Raw genomic sequence first — 16197 nt, forward strand, 5'->3', positions numbered from 1 at the left:
TCTTTGATAATTAACAGTTTTGACAATGTTACATTTAGATTTACATTCATTACACGACAGAGTTACCCAAAAAATATGAATTGTTTGAAAAGATTTTAGATACTATTTCATGATCAATTTACCCAGCTTTAATTTTTTGCTTGTTCACAAAAAGCAGACGCGTCTAGCGTGCGGATGGATTGTGACGCATGCTTACGTGAAAGTGTCGAACACTGCAGCATTCATTCTTGGAATGAACTTATATCGATTGAACTCGACATGTTTTGCCCTCATACAACACCCCGATAACGTTGCTCGTGTTTCTTTGTTTCGGGATGACGTGTTTGAAATTGGAACTGAGTATCTGCATATATATTCTGAACCGATTAAAATGTTGTGTGCATAAAGTAATGGATTATTCTTAAGAAGTCAGTGTGTGAAAATGTTTCAAAGAAAGTACATTTTAAGCGGACAACAGTTTATGTTTAATTACACCGCGTGCATTCTTGTCAATTGAAATTTTGATAGAAATTTAGAAACAAAATAACTGATATTTTTCCAAGAAAATATATAAACAAATTACTTTCTAAATTAGGCTTCAGAAGAACAAATTTCGTTCTTCTGAAATAAATATATACAAGATTTCAATATAAAATTCAGTATGAAATAAAATAATGTAATTTACTCTGTAAATTCAATTGATACTTTAATTTAAACTTCAATTTAATTTCGATATCAGTTTTAATTACGAATTTATATTTGACACTTACTAATAATTCAGTATAAACTCTGAACTTTACAGTTATGTTTCTTCTCCTTTTCTCTTTATTTTGTATATATCGACTGCTGCGGTCATTTTAGCAGTATAAGATGTTTCTGTATCGTACAAAGGAATGCACTTTCCGTTGAAAGAGATTCTCGAATAAGGAAGTTGGTTTTTAAAACGTGTAATCTTTTCTGCTTTTATTTGATGGCTATACAAATTTTTTCTGGATGAATAAAAAAAACTTTCACTTCAACGAACAATAATGAGACAATTTTCTTTGTAAAAAATACGTGAAATTTTGCTTGTCTGGTTATGGAACTTGAAAACCATTCGTTCCTTTACTTAAATACCAAGGTGTATAAATTCAATGCATTTGGGTCGTATTTTGCCATTACTTCCCATGACGTCGTCCGTATTCCTGTTTATTAGATATTTATGCTGGAAAAGCTAGATTGATCGTTTAAATAAAGCTTTTTAATTGAATACCATTTTAAAATTCCCATAGAAAATTTTACCGAAGTCAATTAATAGCAATTTACGATTATAAAAAATAATTCGAAATTAACTATTTCATTCGAAGTATCTTCATTTACACGTTGACAAATCGGTACTTATCATATTACCCAAAAAACAAAGCAATATTCGTAACAAAATGGAAACTGAAAAATCACAACACAATTGAAACAGGAATCGAAATTGAAAAGATGTTGTACTGCGATTGCTCTCTTAATCTTCTTGTATTTCATACATCCAATAAAGTTTGATTCGTTTGATGTATCACCGAGAAAATCAATTTCTGAATCTATACAAAACTTGTGTCTTCTAAATTCATATGCATTTATAAGAATCTGAAGAATGTAAAATTGAACAGAATCCATATGATACTGCTTTTCACAACTTTTGTTTAGAAGAAAACATTTATCCCCTAATTTTCTTTCCCCAATTGCATTCTTAAAAATTTAGTCATTCAATTACATTTTGCCCAACTTTGAAACGGGTAGCTTTTGTTCCGTGACATGCCACATTTCAGCCTCCTAACTTTGCATCGTACAATCTCGGGAAATTTTTCCCTTGCACGGACGTCATATCGTGAGATGCGGTAGAGATTCATAGGAGATGCTGGTCTTACGGTTGACATTGACAAATCGAGCTCGATGAATCGATTCGACTTGGCATTGGCGGTGATCGCGCGTGCCGGAAATTCGTCCTCGACCAAGCAAGGGCCTCTATCCGTGAAGGCAATGACATTGCTTGCAATGCCACGATGCAGTCCCGCCTGCACCGGCTGATGCTATCGCTTCTGGTTACACTGTCCAAATTACGCTAATTGAAATACCCGACGCATCATCGAAACAAATTAACGTACAACTTTCTTTTGAGGAACATGGAATTTGCCAGATTTAACATACTTCGATATCGCAATAAATGTGAAATTTAAGTTGTTCTACGAGTTTACTATGCACCCAATTTCACTTTGTTATTCAACGACCGAGCGGTTAAATAAAGTTCTTTTTATGTTTTCGCTATGAATTATGAACACACGTTTATTGAAATTTCGATTGAGTTGTACTTTAATTTGCATATTATTAAATCAACTTGTTTCATAATTACTCCGGGTAATATTTAAGTTTTTTCAATGATTGCAAATGAGAAGAGATCAGGAATCGGTTATTTTGACTCATTCGGTAATTCTAGTATTCAGTTTATGTCATCGTGTAATTTAAAAACGTTATTTAACAACTTTTTCGTATATGATACGATAATTGTAGAAGTTTTAACAAATAAAGGGAATTTAAAATTGAAAATTTGAAACATTGCAAATATCAGACCTTTCGACAAAAATATATTTTTTAAAATGATTGTTGAATGTATGTTGTACATTATTAAATTATTTGTTTGTTTTGTTGAAAAATGTTTATACGTGGGAAATATTAAACTATACCTAATACGATTTTTATTAATTTACTGAGATATCCGTTTTCAAAGATCTTTTCAATTGAAAATAATTATTGTTGTAAATTTGTTGAATTTCACACGAATGTAAACTAATTTTGGACATTGTGAGAATATAAAAGCGCATGATTGTGCGAGGTTGCTTTGCTCACTGCACTCGTATGCACATTACTGTGCATAGGGAATGGATGCCATCGAAATTGCGACCGCGTACAGCCTATTTTGAGAAAGTTACAAGACCTCCAGCACGATTACAGGCATTCGGTAAAGACGAGTTCCTAGTGGTAGTAAATCTCATGTTACAGTGTGTCATTATGTTACTCGCCTTTGAGGTGGAATAACAACAGCTTCCAGTACTGTAATACGACATTAATTATCTTTATAAAAATTCAAACACTCCTCCTTAACGAAAATCTTTAGTAATATTCACCTACTAATTATTATAACCACCTGAACTGATTCCACGCGAAATTTCTAGAAGTGCATAAACATTTATAAAATTCTTTCAAAAATGGATAATTCTCCTAATATATTTTCCTAGTAATATATAAACGTTATCTGTTCGTTACACTATCCATTGATATACATTAGAAATATTTTTAGATTTTAAATCCTACAAAATTAATAATTTTGTGCATCTTTACAAAAGTCTTTTGAAAATCAAAAGTTCTGTGTACCTATATAAAACAGACATAATTGCGCATGTAAAAAGAGTCATTAACTTCCTTTACTTTTACGTATAATATGTAACCTTTCGCCAAATTGCTGAAACCCTTTCATTCAAATACCCCGACATTCCTGAGGTGGACGCACGTGGAGAATGGCGGGCATTCGATTCCTCTCACTACTGCTTTATGTAAGCCAATTAATTTCTGCGGTTTAATTTGACCGTACTAATTGCAAGCTTTCGTCCACGGAGATCATCTTGCATTCTTGGTTGAGCTAGCCATTTGGTTGATCTGATTTGAAGGACATTCTGCGCGCCGTACATCAAACATCATCGAAGGTCGAGTCGATGAAAGAGAAAATAATGTAGTTCGTAACACGCTTTCGGAATAAATTCAACGAGGTCAACACCGTACGAGCTCGTAACACCCACGCGTGTGTTGCACAACAATCTTGGTTCATATAACTTGTAAACGAATTGCGTCGCATTGGTAGGTGACTTTTAAGCTGTCCCATTAAATTCACGAAACAATGATCTCACTGCGATGAAGGAGTTTATTATCCGTCTCAACGCGTATTTTATTCGAACGAGGACGTTACTAATTGGTGCTCGATTTCCGGGTCCTGCTTTTGAGATAATGGAATGAAAATAGTAGGTTGTAAGTGATTGAGAACAACAGTGGTCTGACTTCTATTTCTGAGTTCTTGAGGAAACAAAACTTTTGTCAAGTATTCTTGGATTAATTGAATGCTAATGCTATCATGTTATTTTTAATTACTATGAGTTATTCATATTAGTAATCGTAATGAAAGAAATATTTTCAATAAAACCGTATTATTTATGATCCAATATTTTCAAACGGTCCTGGATGTTCCCACTCGGTGACCTAACACTAGAACTACTGTGCCAGTCAAAATCATTGGTTTCGGTCGTTTCGTTTCGCAATTGTTGATATCTTCGAAGCATTGAATATTCGAAATGATTCTGAAAATAAATAGTTTCACTTGAATAATGTAATGAATGTTTGAAAAACTTGAAACTAATCAATTGTTACAATTTTTATAGGGATTGCATATCAATCGTATTAAATGCTCGGTAGTTCTAGTGTTAAAGTCTTACCCGTAATTTAATTAGAAGGAAAGGGATTTTCGTTAAAGCATAAGGAACAGTTTCCCTGCCAAGTAAACTCCCTGATCTCACTGTGTTTGTTGGAGGTGGTATTCCACTGATGCTTTACGGTTGTGTTTTTCCTTGTTTCAGCGCCAAACAGCCCACTCCATCTTAGCAACAGGGCTCACGTATTGCTTCTGCTGAATAGGCCCCAAGCATCCCTCACCGACGCCGATCATGCGGTTAGGCTACGACCGGACTGGGGCAAGGTGAGAGAATCCTTTTTCCACCACCTTCTCACTGTTAGAGATGTTTTTTTGACCCATTCGCACCATTAGTGTACATGTATACTCCATTTTCCTGAACATTATCGCCGGAGCATATATAGGGTGTTCCATATTTTAATGGTTAAACGTTATCAATATATTTTATGGCATTAAATAGGAAAAAAATGTTATGTAAATATAGGTCACATAAAGCTTTATTAAAAAGTTATAACAAAAATATGGAATACAAGTAATATAGGAATAGTAACCAACTTGTTACTGCGAGCATTGGCTTGAATGGATCAATGTATTTACATTTTGAAACGGAGTATTAATTAACTCTGACAGTGACGACGTCAAGCAGTGACAGATTGATAAAAATATCAATTGTCAATTATTTTGTTAAGGATATATGTTGGAAGCAGGTTCTTTATGTGAAATAATAACACAAGAGATTAATGAAAGAAAGCAATTTTCAATACTTATATTCTAAAAAATATAATGGTCAACATTTTCAAGTATGCTTGACCTTTAACATGACCAGGACGGACTTAGAAGTCCTGGGTTTTTTCTTGGTCGCTTTATTGCGGCTGCAAAGGCGACATCCTGATATTTCTGCACGAGGAGTTTTCTATGAGTAACTGTTTTACTTCAATAATTTTGTTTGTTCGTATTATGATTGAATTACAGACTTTTATATGTTTGAAATTAATTATAATTTGTGAAATGAAATAAAATATATCTTTTAAAAGGTTCAATGTCGTTCACATATCAGTAAACGCAATAAAATTTATAACACAAGAAATTCAACTTCGTCTTATTCTAGTTTTTATAAATTAATATCAGTAGCAGTAATATATGCGCTGTTAGCTATCACTTTCAAATCGTCCGCTCTTGAACTCGATGTTTAATAAAATATTTCCATCCTTTTCTGAACAATGAAATGGCATCTCTTTTTAGTTAACTATAAAATATTTGTTTTTTATTATATTCTTAAAAAAATTTTCATTTTTTTCATTTGCAGGGTCATTACAGACGAGGAGTGGCTTTGTCAGCACTAGGCAGACATGAGGAAGCATTGTTTGCACTTTGCATCAGCGTTGCCATTGACAAAAATCCTCAAGCTGTACGTCACGAATTGGTTAAGGTATGCTGATTTTCATATAAGTGTACATATTAAATTATCCTGAAAACATTTATGATACGAATTTTGTTGTACGAAAAATGATAAATATTACAATTAAAAAAAAACATTTCTACTCTTTTTAATCTGTCGTGTCATTTGATATATTGTTTTTGTTCGGCTGGCTTTGCTGTTTTATAAAGTTAGATTTATAATTGTCTTAATAATGTTTAAATGTAACATTTTTTAAACATAGGGTCAGCTGAAATAAGTATGCTTTTTATGTAGAAACGAATTGAAAAGTTCTGTGCCATTTTGTATAATAAGATTTTGTGTTTAAAATATTAGTAGTTAAAAATTGAATGATTGATTTTTAAAATTGTTTTCACTTGTTTTTTTCCATTTTTTATGATAATACTATTCTGCATTTCCTTTTATTCTTAATTTTTTATATGTTGTATAAATTATAAATATTCTTTATATATATATATATATATAAATATCTTGGTAACTTTTTATGCGCTGCACATAATTTTCACCTATCCTAAGAAATATTATTGAAAAATGCTATGAAATATACGTGTATGAGTTTAGGTTATTCCATATTACATAATACATTCCACTGCATATCCGATATTTAAAATTCATTACTGTAATTACTACTGCATTAATTAGACGCATTAGCAATTGCAATCTGATATTAATTAATTCAGATTTTTACGATAATAAATGTGTGATATGTTACGGATTAATGCAATGGAACACGTTTTCTTAAGTTCATTATAAATCTACATTACATTATTTTACAATGTATAGTTTTTACACGTTTGAAGACAAAAGTCATTTTCATTGAATCGGGGCTATTGCGAAAATCTAAAATAATTAATACAATCGAAGGTTTAATACATCTGTTTTCAAAGTCATCATGTGAACATCTTACTTTATTTCACAATGAAACTTTCAGTGTTCATGAAAATTGTACGCAATGTATGAAAAATCACCGAACTTATGTTCCAAAATGATTCTACGTGCCTCTATCGTTTTAGTTTTATAATTAGAACATTTGTCCTACGAAAATTGAACGATCATTAACATAAAATCGATCATAAATTATCTAATCAATCCGGTCTTACAATTAAAAATTATATTAAAGTAGGCTGTATACATTTATTAATTTATTTTACGAATGAGTCTAATAGTGAGTGTATCGTTCTTACAGTGACTTCGATCTAAATTGCTTTACAAACAATCATTTTTAAACTGGAAAGGTAAATAATTCATTGAGCTAATAAATATTGGTAAATACTTCATGCGCCTGGTCGTATGTACGAGAATCCATTAACATTCATTCTAATTCTGTTGTCGTCGCGAGCGTTGCACAAACTTTCGTAACCGAACGGTACATACGAGGGAAAGAGAGAAAGAGAGAGAAAGATCAAGATATCGTACCGTGTGGAGTCACGAACGTGTACTGAACAGAAAGCATACACAAAAGAAGTGGACGTCTGTGCACGGCGGTATTTCCGGTACCGCTGCCGCTGGTATAGCTTAATGACGCGGTATGATAGTAGTCAGGTGAGTGACCTGTGCCGGAGCAATGATAGCCACTCATGAGTAGGTCTATTCTTTGAAGATAGTATACTGCTTGCTACGGAGCATAATTAAAAGTTAACCAATAAAAGAAGCTACCTTATTATAAGATACTTTCCAAAAAACATAATGTAAAGAAGTTGCCAATCAAAGTCTAGAAAATATTAATAACAATAAGTTTATAGGAATCATTTTAAATATTAAATATTAAATATTAAATAATAATATTAAATATTAAATATTAAATATTAAATATTAAATATTAAATATTAAATATTAAATATTAGATATTAGATATTAAGTATTAGATATTAAATATCTCAATTCTTCGTATGTCAGATTTTATTTTGGGAGACATAAAACATTTCACGCGGGAACTAGAAAATTATAATTGGGAATGAAATATTATAATAATGAATAGTGATTAAGAGGCAAACAATTTTATACAAATTATTATTATTGTGTAAAGGTTAATACGGATAAGCGGTAAAAGAAACTAAATTAAATTTGTAGTGCTGTGTATCTGGTTTCTCGTATGAGTTGACCTAATTATCTCTAACTAATTGGATACGCGTCGATGTGTTGTATATATCAAGTCCCGTTAAGTTTCAAACGGATCATAGTGCATTGTGTGCATTTCCTATGTCTCGTATCGAATTTCTTGAGTTTGAAATGCTTTGTATCAAGTTTCTTGAGTCTTGGAGTACTTTAAAGTTCACTGCGCTCAATATCGAGTTTCTTTAAAACAACTTACTATATATTGATTCTATTATCACTTTTTGTAGGATATTGTTGATTCCAACTCTAAAACGTCTACAGGAACTCAAATAATTGAAAGATTTGACAGAAACGATGATTTTAACACGAAAAATTCAATTCCTTCTAGTCCCAAGGAACTTAATATAATAGTTTAATGTCGTAATAATTCCATTATTCATAATTGATTAGAACAAATAATCTATTTTCATTTACATGTTTAAAAATTTAATCCTATTATTATAAAAACTTTGATGTTTAATGTTTTAATTTTGATAAATGAAAAATGTTACGAGAAATGTTAAGAGATGTTTTAATATTTTTATTGAATATTTATTCAATATTTTATGTAACTGATAAAAGCAGTGTAAACTGATACAACAATTAAAAAAGAAAACAAAACTTACTATTATAGAAATAGCAAATGAAAAGTACTAGGTTTCGTCATTTTTATACGAATATTGTATTTTATTGTACATTATATTTGTCTGCAAAACAGTTTTTTCCATTATTCAGCAAGCGAATAATACTTGCTCATTCAAGCGACAGATGAATGAGCTAGTAAAACGAGAATACATAGTCCGCGAATTGATTTTCATGAATAACAGGAAGCATTAGAACGACACACGTCTATCATTCAATACCATATTATTAGGGTTAAAAAATATGGTTAGGATTGGGAGAAAAAAGGAGAGAATTATTGTCCTGATGGCCTCTGCCTCGCCATTTCAATCGATACGCGATGATCGTGTGTGTTCTAATAAGACTCCAGGTGAGTGACCCAAGGCTAGTCTACACTTAACGCAAGGCCAGCGGTAATTACTCGTAACTCGATACATTGAAGTCTTTAAATCGCGTGGTATCGTTTCCCTATTCATTGTGAGCGAGCCGTTACGGTTTCTGAGTAACGTATTTGTCAAAGTTACGAGGAAAATAACATGTTTATCGAACTCATTTTAATTAACACAAGTGCGAACTTCGGTTTGGAATTTTATAAATTACAGTCACTATAAACAGAATCAAGTTAATGTTCTATAAATGATACATGCAACATACGGAATTAATGAAGATATTTAAATTACAGTTATTTATAGACCGTCGTTTTGATACAGATTTATGTACATTTTTTATTTCTGTGTACATTCGCAATTATACTAATTCTCAGATGTTTTAATTACTTGATGATTCTTTCTAAGATGCTTTTCAACATCCTGAAGTCTGATAAAATTTGTGTAAGGTTTGGAAATCGATTTAATATGTGTGGGATGAATGGTTTGTTGTGCGTGTGTGCGGGCGACCAGGTCATGTTGCGACGGACCGGCGCCGCTATGTTTGGAAAAGAGTATGACTGCGTTTAGAAAATCTTGAGTGGCTGAAAAAATGCGAGGAAGACTGTCTGGAACCGAGCGATTGAACCGTGAGAAAAGCGTGTACATGACTGCATGAATTTTGATCATGGACGAAAGATGGGAGTGAGAAGGGTGCACGGGTGAGAAAGACAGAGCAAATGGGGGTGTGCGTTAAAAGCGAGTGGGAATGCGTGGCCGGGGGATAATGGAGAGATAAATTTTGGTGCGTAATGTGCGAGCGAGAGTTTTCAGTGAGACGTTAGTGCGAGACTTTTGGGGCGAGACTTTGCGTAATCGGCGAGCGAGCGTTTAGTAATCTGTATAGACCTTGCGACTTGTAAGGGAATATCCTACAACATTGAGGACTCGTACGGGATAATTCCTACATATGTATGAGTAATTTTAATACGTAACATGCAAATAAGAAATTAATATATTAGAATAACAGTATAGACACTAAATCATTTAAAAATAATCAACTATTTTGGCATCACTCTAGTGTTAGTTCCTTACTGAAAAGTGTTTAAGAAACAGTAAGAAGGGATATAGATTTGTTATTACATACATTAGAAATGTTTTACTTTAAAAATTAAGCAAGTATCTTAATTAAAGAACAGAATATTTTCATTTAACTATCTTATTCTTGTACACCATTAACTGATAATCATCATTTATAGAAATCAATTCATTGCTCATCTTTCAACTTTAAATTCATGAATTTTTCAGTTATAAATTCTAAAGTTTCAATACTTTATTAATTTATCGTTTTTCTCGTAATTTTGAGAAACATTGATTTCTACGAAAATTCATTAATGAAGGTCGAATGAGTGTTGAAACGAACACGGAGGTACGAAGACAATTTAATCCCGAACGCTCATTATGTAACGGAGAGTCTGCTGGAATCATTGACGCAAGTTGCACCGGTAGTTATGTAAGATCGAGGAGTCATTCTTTTGGCGCAGCGTTTAAGCTGTGGGGAAAATAATATTTGGCACTTTCTTTTTTTTGAAAAATTCTGTTTCTCCAGACACAACGCGATTGAAAATTGTAGGGTGACACAAATTTGCAAAATATGTGCAATAAAATGATAGCTAATGTATCTGCACCGTCAAATTCTTTTCTTAGGCTTTTATGAAACACTTTATTGCACTATCAATTTTTACGTCTTCCATATTAAATCAGAGGTTACGTGGTGTTACATAATAATCATTCACACAAAAATATGAAATAAATTCATGAATTTCTATTATAAGTGATAATAACATTCTTTTTGTAATTGAAAATCATAGTTGAAATACATGATTTTACGAACGAATCTCGTATTTGTTCAAGAATTTACTTCATTATGTATTTTTATTCTGAGATAATCGGTTTATTCTAATATTTGGGTTCAATTTTGAAACGTAATATTTTTGTAAAATTCAGTAGTTGTCTCTGTGACCGTTTAGTTTGCAGGAGCTCAGCATTGACGTGATAGGTCAACCGTATTCCGCATTTTTCTTTTATTTACAAGTTTCAGATATAAGTGACAGAAAAATCAAATTCTCGCCATTATTAAAGTTTATTATATTCCAGAAGTGGAAAATGCAAATAGTTCACAGAATATTTACGTCAACATTAAATTATGTACAATTATTTTAACACTAGATTTACGGAAACTTATTATACAGTTTATTCTATTGTTCCAAGATACATTTTTGTTCATTTATTCAGTCTTTGAAAATTATAAATTTAAAAATAGATAATTAGGACACATATTTGTATAATGACATTAATCAAAATCGACTTAAACATTTAGTAAATAATGTTTATAAAATTTAATATGCGTCACATGAACGCGTTCTGTAAACCCAGTGTCAATGATGTAATTAATACATAGATACAGTATAATATAAATAACATTTATTAAAACAATATCAAAAAATAAACTTACTGTAAAAGCTCTAACAAATATAATTTTTAAATATTCAGCCATAATATTGAATCTGAATATTCTTCTAAAATATTCAATATTAAATCCAGATACTAATTCAGATTCACGTAAAAAAAATGAAACTTTGTGTACGTAACACACGAAGTACGTGTTTATCCTCAGAAAGATGTACTTATGTACAACGATGAGCATAGGTTTGAATTAATTTAATCAGTTAACTGTGGAATTTAGTTTGAACAATCTCCCATTGTGCGCGCAGTAAATCAAATGATCAAGTCTATAGTTGTCGAACGCGGAGCAAATGCATCTATAATATATTCTGACGAAAAGTTAAAGCGAAATGAAGAAGGATTACACGTTTATCCGAGAAAAACAAATAATTTGTTATTGAAAAGATTAGTACTATTTTGCGTTTTAAGAGAACGTGTATACTCGTTGAATGCAGATCACTGATTAAAACATAGATGTTTACAATGCAATGCAATTACGTTGTATGTATTCGCAATTTCCCTGTAATATCAATGACGGACGTAAATTCTGCTAATATCGCATTTGCATGAGACATCATTGAGAAACCGAGAGGCATGACTTTATAGTGTTAACAGTATTCACGAATGGACGTGCAAATCGCCGACAACCGAGAAGAGTGGCTTTCACTGTGCGAATACATTAGAATTACAAATGACGTGGTTCTGTATTGTTTCCAGGTGCTGTATAAAGTACTGTCGGTTGGACACCGTCGTTACAACGTGTCATCCCGGGCTCCCTATAATTTGACAGAGAGCGCATCGCGCACGAGGAGCCGGCATCAATTGATGAATCCGAAAAGAAATCGTCGAGCAGTTCTTAACGGTTCTGACTGCGAAGATAATAGCAGCGGTGGCGAAGAGGAATTCACACAGGTATATACATACACACAAATACACATTCTATTATCTCATTATCCTGTTAACTGTGGAATTTAGTTTCAAAAATCTTTTGATGAAATGAATTTCAGAACTAACAAGGGAATCTTTTCAATTAACACACGCTGATTTTGATGAAACTTATGTGTAACACAGTTCTCGGGAAAACACCCCTCAAAGTTGAGGGTTGAAAGTATATTTTTTACAATATCCCTGAAACTAGAGACTGTAGAAAAGAAATCTAAATTGTTCATTTCAGGGTGAATGATTTAAAGAAATAATTACGTAAAAAATTATTTATTAAGAGTTACGGTAATGTAAATATTTATTCCATTACTTTTTATAATTTGGTAAGTTATACGATTACTCTAGGAGTTTACTGCATTTCTCAAAAATAGCGCTCATAAAATTGCATTCACTTTGGTTTCTAACAAAAAAATATAATGACACAATAGACGATATTGGTACAATTGTGTAATTAGTGAACAGAAGAATTTTAAATGGTTGAACAGTGAGCACTAAGGGAGTAATTAGTGTATTGAGAAATTAGGTTTGTGCAAGATTTCTAGGTTACGTAACGCAATCCATTAAATCTTACACAATCGTGCGGCGTGCCACAGCAAATAAAGATGAATTGTATTTCAAAGAATAGGATCTCAACTCGTGTCAATCCTAATAATTTAAGATTAAAGTTCGCGCCTAATCCAATTATGCTTGTTGATTCATTGCAGACTGTTAGCAGGAGGCTCTTGTCGTCTGCGGCACCACACAATACTAAGCTGCAGGCTGGCTTGGATCGAATGTACCAAGATATAGAAAAATTGAAAAGTAAGTTGTGCTTGCATTTTAAAACAAAAATTGTTTAAAGTTTAGCATGTTCGCGACCAACGTTTGTTTCACTAACAACCTTCATAGTTGCAATATTTCATTCAACGCAACAAATCGTCATTACGAGATGAAAATAAAATTGAAAACAAAGTCTCGACAACTTATTTCACGTTATATTACGCGTGTTACGATTTTACACCAAATCACACGTGAAAGTCATTTAACCCTTTGCACTCGATCGGTGACTCTTGGTTACCACTTGGTTACCACTGGGTTTGTTATAGCTAATTTATAAATTCTTATATATGATATTAAACTTCGTGTAATGCATCGATATATGAAATATTTAAATACAGTAGCTTTGTTTCTTAACTTATATATCTTTTTTCATCAGTTAAGTTGAAAAAAAATAACTATATCTCATCGGAATATGTTAAATATTTCTACCGAAGAACTTTCGAGTAGAAAGAGTTCATTTTCTTTAGGTAAAACGTAAAATGTTGAGCGTCTCAAACAGGTGATGCTGGTCGCGAAGGTGTTGATTAATGTGTAGTAAACGGTATGAACGTTTTTTTAAATTTTTCAGTAAGTTGTTGATTGCTATTCCAGATGTTTCTTGATTACTTGGCTTAGAATAACGTCTTTCGTTCCACGTACAAGGGTCATACAAAAAGTTCCCAGAAAATAGTTGTCGTTTGTAAATAGAATAGTATATTTGTAATTAATTGATGTGTGTATAAATTTGCTGAGATTTATTTTATGAAGTATTAGTATTTCACTTAAACGAAATATACGTTGAAAAATAAAGCACTTGATTCAACTTTTTGTCTTTTTATTTACGTTTTCCGGGAATTTTTTGAACGCTCCGCGTATTTGAAATTCCATGCTGAATTTTTCATGAAATCTTCTGTTCATTGATCTTTTTTTTGTATTTTGTATAATATAGTGTTGTATTATTATAATTACGAAAACAACTGGACATTAATTACTTACTCGGAGACTACGTTGATTGAATTCCAATCTAAATGGTCAGTACAAAATTTCAATGTTTAGTCGTTAAAAAATGTATGGGTTTTATTAAAAATATTCAGACTTCGTTTACTTATAATGTATACATATTATTCTATACAATGTATTAGGCGTTACTCAAAACGAAAGTATTTCAGGAGTGGTTTACATAAAATACTTCGATTTTTCGAAGCTTGCTAAATGGTTGATTCTTAATTAAAATGTCATTTTCTCATGAAAATTAAATTGAAGTCTGAAAAGGTTAACCGATTACGTTTTATCTGACATTTCGTATTAATAACCAGCGTTGCACATTTGCCACGATACGTATGGTTCAATACGTACGATTGATAAACGCATCTTGCTTCGAAGTTATTTAAGAAGAGAAATTATTCAGCCTGAAGACGGCGTGACGCAATTTTCGTCAAAATATATGCAACCATTTATACTTCTGATGCTTAAAAAAATTTCTTTCTTAAAAAATTGTTCAACATGATGGTCTAGAAGGAATATTTATAATTAAATGAATTAAGCGAATTAGTACATAAAATTTTAATTAAAAATATAAAGAACGATAAAAAAATATTAACTATTATATAGAGATCATAGTTATTGTCCTTAATTGTCGTTATATATAAAAAGAATTTCGTTGATTTCTAATAAAGACACTCTTTCAAAAATCACGATAAAAATATGTACATTTTGCAAAATAGTATTGTCGTGTACGATACTTTACACTTTATGAAGCATTAATGTATTTTCTGAACACCATTTTACTGAAATGATATCGTTCACATGGTAATTTTCTCCAAATTTAATTTGTAAATGTTTGAGTTGTCCAGTAAACAATTTCTAGCATTTTTGAGACTTCCTAAAGTATATTTTATTTTAGTCCCTCCGCTGATGTTGGTTTACTACAATAAACATGATTCTTAGGGTATTCCCACAGAAAAAATCAAGCAAAAATAAAACTGGAGGTCAGTTCACGTCATGTCACCGCGAAATAAAACAGTTCGAGGTACACTGGCAATGCTCAGGGGAATGTATAATGAAACTTCTGGTATTGTTACAACTGTATCCTCATATTATATCCGTCATCTTGTTCTACATTTGTTTCATAGAGTTTTTACTCGATTTTTTGACTTGATGACTCAATGTGAATTCTATCTGAAATTTTATTAATTCTCTGTAAAATATAATTCTCCATTAACACAATTGATTGATTCTGTGATACAGAAAACCGTCTTATTAAAGATCTTTTTACTCATTTTCAGAGATTTTTTTTGTAATTTTTTATTCTTATGAATAATAATAATTTTAATTTTTAATTCAATCAAATGTTTAATCTATAATTCTTCAAAACAATACGTAGATTTCACAATTAAAGCATAAATGAGTGACTTTTAGGGAATATCATATTTTTAGTTAATAATTCTAAATATGCGAGTAAGTCGTAAATTACATACGTAAATTATAACTACGATAATCCGCCAGTAGTCGTGCACGTGAGGAAGGTCAGTATACGCGGACGGTGACCTGTCGTGCAAAAGACGGAGGTAGAGCTCCGACGTATGCGTGATTAATAGCGAACTTTAATGGCTGATATTATAAAAATGACGGTGGAACTGTACGTTTTTATAGTTGTAGTTTATTTACAGTTATATTTTTTTATAATTACATAATACTTGACACTAGTGAATAAGTGGTTGTATATCAGGCATAGCGAGCTACCTGGTCCGCAGTGCGGATGGATGGTTTTTCATTTAAACTGTTTATTTAAATCACATCCTGCCTTACCGACCAGGCTTGTCATTAAGTTAATATAAGCTAACGGTTTCAATACATCGTAACGATCGCAGTGCAAACGGGATTTACAACGACAAAATTCATTCGAAAATTGCGGTGTACGGCGCTGATACAGTCTCATCCAACTATTTAATATCTTCATCGTTTAAAATTTATTT

General features: G+C 31.8%; 1 protein-coding gene across 1 annotated transcript in view; it reads left to right on the top strand.

Moving 5' to 3' along the window:
- LOC116428706 (LON peptidase N-terminal domain and RING finger protein 3) overlaps positions 1–16197 on the top strand; it is a 67473-nt gene that overhangs the window by 42606 nt on the left and 8670 nt on the right. The window contains exons 2-5 of the mRNA XM_031980705.2: positions 4626–4744; positions 5766–5888; positions 12200–12394; positions 13129–13225. Of these exons, the coding sequence (XP_031836565.1) occupies positions 4626–4744; positions 5766–5888; positions 12200–12394; positions 13129–13225 (534 nt within the window). The remainder of the gene's footprint in view (positions 1–4625; positions 4745–5765; positions 5889–12199; positions 12395–13128; positions 13226–16197) is intronic.

This window comes from Nomia melanderi, chromosome 10, assembly GCF_051020985.1.
Source record: "Nomia melanderi isolate GNS246 chromosome 10, iyNomMela1, whole genome shotgun sequence".
NCBI classification, from domain to species: Eukaryota; Metazoa; Arthropoda; class Insecta; order Hymenoptera; family Halictidae; genus Nomia; species Nomia melanderi.